This window comes from Eucalyptus grandis, chromosome 3, assembly GCF_016545825.1.
Source record: "Eucalyptus grandis isolate ANBG69807.140 chromosome 3, ASM1654582v1, whole genome shotgun sequence".
NCBI classification, from domain to species: Eukaryota; Viridiplantae; Streptophyta; class Magnoliopsida; order Myrtales; family Myrtaceae; genus Eucalyptus; species Eucalyptus grandis.
Window position 1 is genome coordinate 9,856,933 of NC_052614.1, and position 8,164 is coordinate 9,865,096.

General features: G+C 42.6%; 2 protein-coding genes across 4 annotated transcripts; one reads left to right on the forward strand and one right to left on the reverse strand.

Annotated features, from left to right (window-relative positions):
• The first annotated feature begins 291 nt into the window (after positions 1-291).
• Positions 292-4,432, forward strand: LOC104436458 (single myb histone 4). 2 transcript variants are annotated; one of them, XM_018869797.2, is made up of 6 exons: positions 292-530; positions 1,737-1,942; positions 2,577-2,661; positions 3,173-3,256; positions 3,873-4,164; positions 4,252-4,432. In XM_018869797.2, exons 1-6 carry the CDS (start codon positions 381-383, stop codon positions 4,281-4,283), a joined length of 849 nt encoding a protein of 282 aa, XP_018725342.1. In that variant the 5' UTR covers positions 292-380; the 3' UTR covers positions 4,284-4,432. The 2 variants fall into 2 exon arrangements, with proteins under 2 accessions (XP_018725342.1, XP_010047536.1); XM_010049234.3 differs by having other exon boundaries at positions 3,873-4,152.
• Positions 4,433-5,462: 1,030 nt separating this feature from the next.
• LOC104436459 (glycylpeptide N-tetradecanoyltransferase 1) lies at positions 5,463-7,716 on the reverse strand. 2 transcript variants are annotated; one of them, XM_010049236.3, is made up of 2 exons: positions 7,473-7,716; positions 5,463-7,067 (listed from the first exon to the last, which is right to left on the reverse strand). In XM_010049236.3, the coding sequence occupies exon 2, from the start codon at positions 7,037-7,039 to the stop codon at positions 5,723-5,725; it is 1,317 nt and encodes a 438-aa protein (XP_010047538.2). In that variant the 5' UTR covers positions 7,040-7,067; positions 7,473-7,716; the 3' UTR covers positions 5,463-5,722. The 2 variants fall into 2 exon arrangements, with proteins under 2 accessions (XP_010047538.2, XP_010047537.2); XM_010049235.3 differs by having other exon boundaries at positions 5,463-7,061; positions 7,473-7,715.
• Positions 7,717-8,164: the final 448 nt, after the last annotated feature.

The window sequence follows — 8,164 nt, forward strand, 5'->3', positions numbered from 1 at the left end:
TTTTTCATGGTCAAAAAAATAGTTTTTGGTAAATTTATTACAGGTGTACCAGTTTGGGGTTTTTCAAGGTATTAACCATTTTTTATCTTTTTTGGTATTAACCTTGTAACGTAATATTGCTTTAAGAACAAGTTACGGGTCGGGTCAATCCATGGTGCCCAGGGGGCACTCACCCAGAGTTGATACGGCTTAAGCCCAAGCCCAAGCTCGGGTCCAGGCCCAAGACCAAGCCCAAGCCCAAGACCAAGCCCCAGAAATCTACCAACCGAGCCGACGTGCTCCCCGCAGCACATCAGGCAAGCCTTCTTCATCGCCTCGACGGCGGCACACGCGCACTCGCTCTCCGCCGCTGCTCCCGCAACCAGCGCCCGGCGAGAGAGATGGGGAATCCGAAGCAGAAGTGGACCCAAGAGGAGGAGGAGGCGCTGCGCGCCGGCGTCGCGAAGCACGGCACCGGCAAGTGGAAGGACATCCAGCGCGACCCCGAGTTCAACAAGTTCCTCTTCTCCCGCTCCAACATCGATCTCAAGGTCTCTCTCCCCCCCGCCCCTCCGTTCTCTCTCTCTTTCTCGCCAATTCTCGTTGCGAATCCATCGAGCGGCGAGCTCGCAGGGATGGCGCGGCGAGCCGCTGTCGTCGTTCTCGCCGCGCGCTCCCGGTGACGAGAAGCGAAACGGGAGCACGTGTCTCAGTGGGGAGGACGCGGTGCGCGTCCGTACTGTGAGAGCGCGCTCGAGGTGTTCGTGAAAATGTCCATATGGGCTCGATCGCTTCTTAAGGCGACTGGAGTGGGCGCGCTTCGTTCGCTCATCGAGACGCCGGCATGTCTCTGTCACGCCGGTTTCAGAGGAGTTGTAAAAGATGCCCGTGATGACATCTCGATTTGCGTAGATCACGCTGTTGTTTTGACGCCGGCATGTCTCTGCGCTTAGGATGTCTTTTTCCCCCCTCCCCGGAAGGAATGCTGCCCGGTTACTTAGAATTTATACCTTCGAAGCTGTTTCGGTTTTCATTTGATTGTTAATTGCCAGTGCTGGACGTTGTTTGATGCAGCTCATGTTATGTTATGTTATGTTATGTTATGTTATGTTATGGTGCTTACGATTGTACTTATGCGGTGCTGTGTGGCCTTGCCTTTAACTTAATTTAGTGTTGTAGAGATGGCCTTAGACGCGTGTAGAGCCAGTTAGCGAAAGGGTGGGATATTGCAGTGCTCTAGGAATCAGCACATGAGGTGTCTTCTCAAATAAACAAACTTAAAGGGTTTTTCCTACCTGTAATGTAATGCCCGTAAGAACTTCTGTTTTGAATCGTCTCCTTCATGCTAGTCTTGATTGGTTTTCCAAGAAGCGGCAGAAGTTAGGTCATGAAATCAAATTGCTCCGTAAACTCGATGGAAGATGTCACAATATATGCACAAATCAAACTATCTTTAATACCAGCTTGAAGAAAATCACTCCTTTTTCCCTGCCTAAAATTGCTTAACCAGTTACTTCCAGACATTTTTTCACTCCAATGGATGTGAAAGGTGTACGCATTTGAAACAAAGTTGCTTGTCTAAAAGGAAAGCGATAATTTTTTGAAGATAATGAAAGTTTGTTTCTTCTGATGCCTTTACTTCTGTGCAGTCTTCCCTGAGTTACCTGAGAGTATTAAAAAGATATTTCTTCTTCTTGAAGGTGTTTGGCACATACTAAAATTCAACACGCCTTACTGAAAACTTTTCTACTGCACAGGATAAATGGCGGAATATGATTGGTGGTGCCAGTGGCCAAGGTCAAAGGGATAAATCACGGGCAAAAGCTAAAGCGAGCTCAGATGCTCCTTCTACCTTGCCCAGTTTGCCAAATGCCCCTAATGTTCCCGTTTCAGATGAAGCAACTGCAGAACCAGCTACTGACGGTGCTCAAAGAATCGCAGATGATGGAAAGAATACACCCAGGTATGGGCTACGCCATCTTCTTATATTTATTTTCTTGAAAATGATGCAGGTGTCTCCGCTAAACCAGTATCTTCATTCAGTGTGGAGAAAGTGCAATGGGCAAGAGTGTCTGACACTGTCATAATTATTGTTTTTCAAATTTGAGTTAATAGTTTTATCTTCACATTGGGAAAAAATATTTTGGCAGAGGCGGCATGTCGTCATTTGAATTAGACGTATGTTTAGCTCTTAAAGTGTTCTTTCTAAAGATGGGTCAGTACCACTCTGTACAAATTTTTGAGTAAGAAGAGATGTGGAAGGAGGAGGATAATATTATCAACACCGTCACTAAAGGTAAATCATAGACACGTGGTGATCATTCCTTTATCCTGTTTGGAAGGTCGCATGCCAGCATTAGAAGCAGGATTAACAAAAAATTAAGGTAGACTGGATTCAGAGATTGAGGTGCTGTATAATGTCATTCGTATTACGTCTGCACCCTCCACTCGGTAGTGTGGAGTATCTGTTTTAGCGCAGATTGTTGTAACACTGTCCAAATAAATTTGTCCAATAGTCCGCAGCTTCTTCACGATATATGTAGAGTTATATATGGTAAATTTCCGCCTACTTCTTTGACTGACTTGTCAGTTATTAGGTACAATGCAATGATATTTGAAGCACTTCAAACATTGAAAGACCCCAATGGATCAGACACCGCTGCAATTTTCAACTATATCGAGGTCCGACAGCAGCTCTCTGCATTATAACAGAAGTGTGTTAATTTTCCTTTTTCCTCTCAAGAGTAAGAATTTTTTAGATATGCATCAGTGTTGAATATGCCAAGAATGACTATAAATATTTTCTCCTTTGTCCATCTTATTCCTTGCAAGTCAGAAGCCAAGTGAGAAAGATGACAGTAAGGCATCAAAATTCTTTACTCTGTTCATATTTTTTGGTGTATTATTTTGTTGGCACTTAACTTTTGAGAAGTAGACTGGAATCGCTTTCCAGGGCGACCTTTTTGCAAATTCAATCTGCAAATATTTTCCAAAAGAAAGAGGGATATGTTCTGTCGTTCTTGTATTAGTCAACAATATAAAATTGTCAAGAGGTGGCTGTTGTTTCAGGAGTTGTGCATCACCTTTATTAATCTCAGCTTGATATTCTGTGTTCCTTGATTAGATCTTTTTTATTTCTTGTTATGAAACTTGAGTTTTAAGCAGGTATGTGTTTTTTTAATTATGCTTCCAGAAAAGACAGGAGGTCCCACAAAATTTTAGGAGGCTGTTGAGTTCAAGATTAAGAAGGCTGGTTGCGCAAGAAAAACTTGAGAAGGTTATATTTTTTCGTGCAATTGTTTGTGCATAATATGTGATTTTATCAGGCTTTGATCTCATAAATTACTAACTCTTTGTTGCAAAGTTTCACCGTTAATAGGATTATCTCTCTAATCTAGCTGTCCATGCCGTCTTCAATTGGCTTGCTTTGTGTTATCATTTCTTCCTAATCAAAGAGAGAAGCTGCAATATCTCAGTTTAAGTCACAGCAGGCTGGGCTTCACCCTTCTTATCATCACTTAAAAATTTAAAGAGTAATCATTAGAAGACATCTACTGACTTGAAAATATAAAAACTAGAACTAAGCTCCTGCATTCATTATTCTAAGAAGAGCTTTCTTCTGATGAACAATTTCAATGCCATGAATTTTCTGGAAGGTCGACTGATGATGTTCTTTCCCTTGCATGGGACTTAGGCATATAGCATTTGTTGATGCAGTGATGGTGGGGAAAATGCTATATAACGCTCAGTGTGGACTGTGGAGCTGCCACTCTCATGGTTTTTATTCCAGTAATGTTGGTTGCGGTGTTAAAAAGGGGGATATGTTAAGATTGATATGTTGACAAATTGCACCATATTAAAGTTGGTAACGCCACTACGAAATGATCATGCAGGTTCAGAATTGCTTCAAGATAAAAGAGATCGCCTCTTTTGAGACCAAAACGCCAGCCCCTAAGGAGCAAGATGTCCGACCTAAGCAGCTGCAGCCTGTTGTCAATGCAAATTTCCTTGAAACAGTAGATGAGGCAGCTGTAGCTGCTGCATACAAGATCGCGGATGCAGAGAACAAATCCTTTGACGCAGCTGAATCAGTTAAGGAAGCAGAGAGGATCTCAAAGATGGCTGAAGATGCAGATGCAATGCTTCAGATGGCTCTAGGGATATTAGAAAAATGTAATGTCAAAGGTCCAGATGTTGAATTTTTTTTTCTTTTTCCTTTTCCTTCTTGTGGCTTGTTTCGGTTCTTTGTTAACTCTTTTGCTTACATTTCAGGTTCTAGGGACGAAATGGTGCTCGTCGCATAAGATGATACATAACTCATCAAATAAACCGATGACTTGACTTTGTATGTGTAGATATATAGCTTGCTCTCATTCTGACTTTGTTACGAAGAATCAAACCAATGTTGTACCCATATGCTTTCTTAATAATAACATTGCCATTGTCACTCCCAGTGTTATGCCTCTTACCATTTGGTCTGTCAAATTTTTTTAGATGGCCGGACCTTCTTGGATGGTTGTAGAACCAATTTTCTGCTTGCTGTTACTCGGAGTTCTATCCTCCACTACATCTATCACGATGTGAAGATGACGGAGAACTTACATAGGTCACCACCACCAAAAATTTAGCGATTTGGCCCTTTAATCTTCTGGTTAGGTTTTAGCCATTTACGTCGCTTGTAGTTTAACTGGAGTGAAGATGCGATTTTTGATAACCCATCTCGCAAAAACTTGGATGATCCATTCGGCCTTATCCCCATATACCGGGCATTTGTGCCAAAATAGCCAATCGCGCAATGCAGACCGCAACTCGATTGTAAAAGTAGAACTGTCTTCAATTATGTTGAAACGATTTGATAAGACCACGTTCTATTGTGGATGAATTTCTCAAAAATCCCCTAGTTGCAGAGACTCCCAACATCCTTAACTTGCTAGCACCCAAAGTTCGTATGCTTTTTCATCTCCTACATCGAATACCCAAATAGGTTGATAACAAACGGCGTCCAACTTTGACCTTGCACACTTCCGGGAAAGAAATAGGTACCTGGAATTCTTTTTGTTTGACAAGCTCTAAGAAGCGTCTGTGTAATTCATCTCTCTCTCTCTCTCTTCTACTTCTCTTGCAAGACGAACTTCTTGTAAAAAATGACCAATGGTGCAAAAGGAACCATCTATCCAATAATGTAGAAGTAGGACGCTGCAATGCAGCCATAACTGGCCACAGCACCTACTCATTTAACCGAATACGCAGACTTCTCGTCACCCTGCTCCTTGTCACAGCCAAATATCATACAGAGCATTGGGGGCTTAATCTACCAAGTTAAAGAAACTAGTCACCCTGTTCCTTGTCACAGCCAAAAATCACAAAGAGCATTCGCAGCTAATCTACTGAGTTAAAGAAACCAGCAGTCAAATGATGCGACGCATCATGAGCTAAAGCTAAATCCATCAGTCATGACAGCTCAGAACATAAAAACAAGCTGCTGAGAAGAGAAGTAAAGAATGAGTAAATAGAATCTTCGAGGGGAAGAATAACAAGCCAAATGAAATTAAAATCAAGTCTCAAAAGTTAGATCTTTCAACAAAATCAAGAACAACAATAGAAAGCACCGTAGAGTCCCAGTTGCACTGCAAAAACACATTTCTCAGGTCCAAAGGCGCAAAACCACCAACAAATTGAGCAGTCCAACGGCAAAAGCAGTGCTGATCTCTTCCTTTTCCACTCAAAGTCTTCAATCTACCATTTATAAGAGAACAAGGCCAAGCTCTGAGGACTTCAATGCATCTCTTAACCGGTAATTATAAAGATAATAGTGGAGTTGCCCATCACCAGGACCAAATTTAAGCTCTTTGAGAAAAGATTCGTTTTGCATGACATCCAAAGCATTAAAAACGTCATAATCGTTCCGTTTTGCGACAATAAGCACATCATTCATCAACTGCAGTAAAGGAGTCTTGGTTGAAACATTATAGTAAGAATAAGCAGCTTTCAAGGTCGAGTAATTCTGATTCCCAAGTATAGATGAAGGAAGAGTGTAGAAGCTGCAGAAGTCAGTAATATCATGACTGTCAGGACTTTCCACCACGTAACTGTCAACCACATTTTCAGTTGGAAGCAGCCAGTGCTCCACATCATCCTCATCAAAATCAGGGGCAACCACGAATTGGGCCAAGTAGTCCCTGAGCAAACGGGTAACAGCAGGGACATCGCAAAGCTCCATTTTTCTGAAACCAGGGGAAGCTGTTGAATCTGGCAACTTATAAAGCTTTATAGTTCGACTCATAGTCATCCTAGCACCAAGCCTCGAAAATCCAACATCAATGAGTTTCTTTGGATTCAAGGACCTATGCCAGTACTGGCAAGTTGTGATCGGGGTTGGAAGAACCACACCAGCTGTATAAGCTGCCTGCCAAATATTCTCCAAGTGGACTCTTCTTGTAACCTCCTTAATTAGGACAGGAGCTAGTCTCTTTGATCTAAGCTTCTTATGAACACACAAGAAGTTCACCTCAGCCATCTTAACCACTTCATTTCGCACCCTAATTCTGGCAGGCACACCAGTGATGAAGGCGACGAGCTTCTTGGAAGATTTAGCACGAACACCAATGTGCCAGCTCTTATAATACCCCGGAGGATGCAAAGCCCAGCTGAGGAACTCCTTCGAATAGTTAAACCTAAACATGTTCTCATCGTCTTCTACATAGTTGTTCTTCAAAAGGTTGTAGACCTCGGTGCATGTCTCCTCGGAGCCCATGTCGCAGGTAGTCCACTCATACTGAGTCGGAAGATTATACGGCTCCTGCTTGACCTCAGATAATGGGGTTGGGGGCTCGATCGGGCCCTCGGACAAGCTCGAGTTCCCGAGGTCCTTGTACTGCCCCACCGGTTGGGTCTCCCAGAATTTGTGCTTCTTGCCAACAGAGACTGAATCATTGAACTCCCTGATGATACTATCGAGTGACTTCTCAATATTGTCGGGCGCAACCTGGTTGGGATTTTGATCTGGGTTCTCTTTGGGAGAATCTTTGGGAGAATCAGGAAGTGACTTGCTATCGCCCATATTTCAGAAGACAATTTCAGCGCTGCCACTCAACAAACAATCAAGACAATGCAAATCCCATTAAATCTTCGGAAACTACGACGCGAATCAAAAAGGGGTTTTCGGGCAAAATCAAAATCCCAGAGAAAACAACCCCTCACTAGGTTAGAAGCTACAGGAAACGCCAATGAATTCTATCAAATACCCACGAATCGCAGCCGCCGGCAGACGGGTACGCGAAGCTCTCGCGGCAAATTTAACAAGTGGGCTACGCTACTATTGCTTTTCGCTACACACCAGAACAAAGATCAAATTTTTTCGTGCGGAATACGCAGAGGAGCCGAACAGCCACAAACCCATCACGCGATTGTGTAAAATTTTACTGGGAGCAGCTTCGCATGCGCAAACGAATCACATAAAGAATCTTCTAGGAAACAAGACGACTACTACTCACAGTTTCAGTCCCGCAAGATTTCGATACGAAGCGGTTGACCCTCGAACCGATGGAGATTCGGACGATGCCGAGGACGGAGGAGGAGGAGCAGATCTGGGAGGAAGGAAGGCGATCGAGAGGCGCGTCGATCGGGTGAAACCTCCGAGGTTTTCCTCTCTCTCTCTCTCTCTCTCTCTCTCTCTCGCGACGAAGACGGCTCTGGAGTTGCCGAAGGCAGGCCAATGGGGTTTTTCGCGAATATTAACGAGGCAAGTTTTCTTTTTTTCGCTTTTTTTCTTTTTGACGGGGGGTATCGAGTGCTGGAAACCATGGTTTGATGCCTAAATTCTGACATCGCGTTGTGCCCACCAAGGTTACTTCGAAATGATGGCACGAATAATTCCCGGACTTCTGATTTAACACGCAATATCGTTCGTCAATTTTTAATTTATTTCATATAGTCTCCAAATTATTAATAAATATTTAATCTAATTTCTTAAATTATATGAAAATATATAATGTTATTGTCATGTCCTTTAATTCAAATTAACAAAGTCTACTGATTTGATTTTCTATTCATTATGTCTGATGGTGGACAAAAAAAAAAAAGCCATCCTCAAGTTATCCACGTGAATGTTCATATCAAATCATAATAATAATATAATAATATGATCAAATAATGATGGACATGTTAATGCTCTAATTTAATTTTT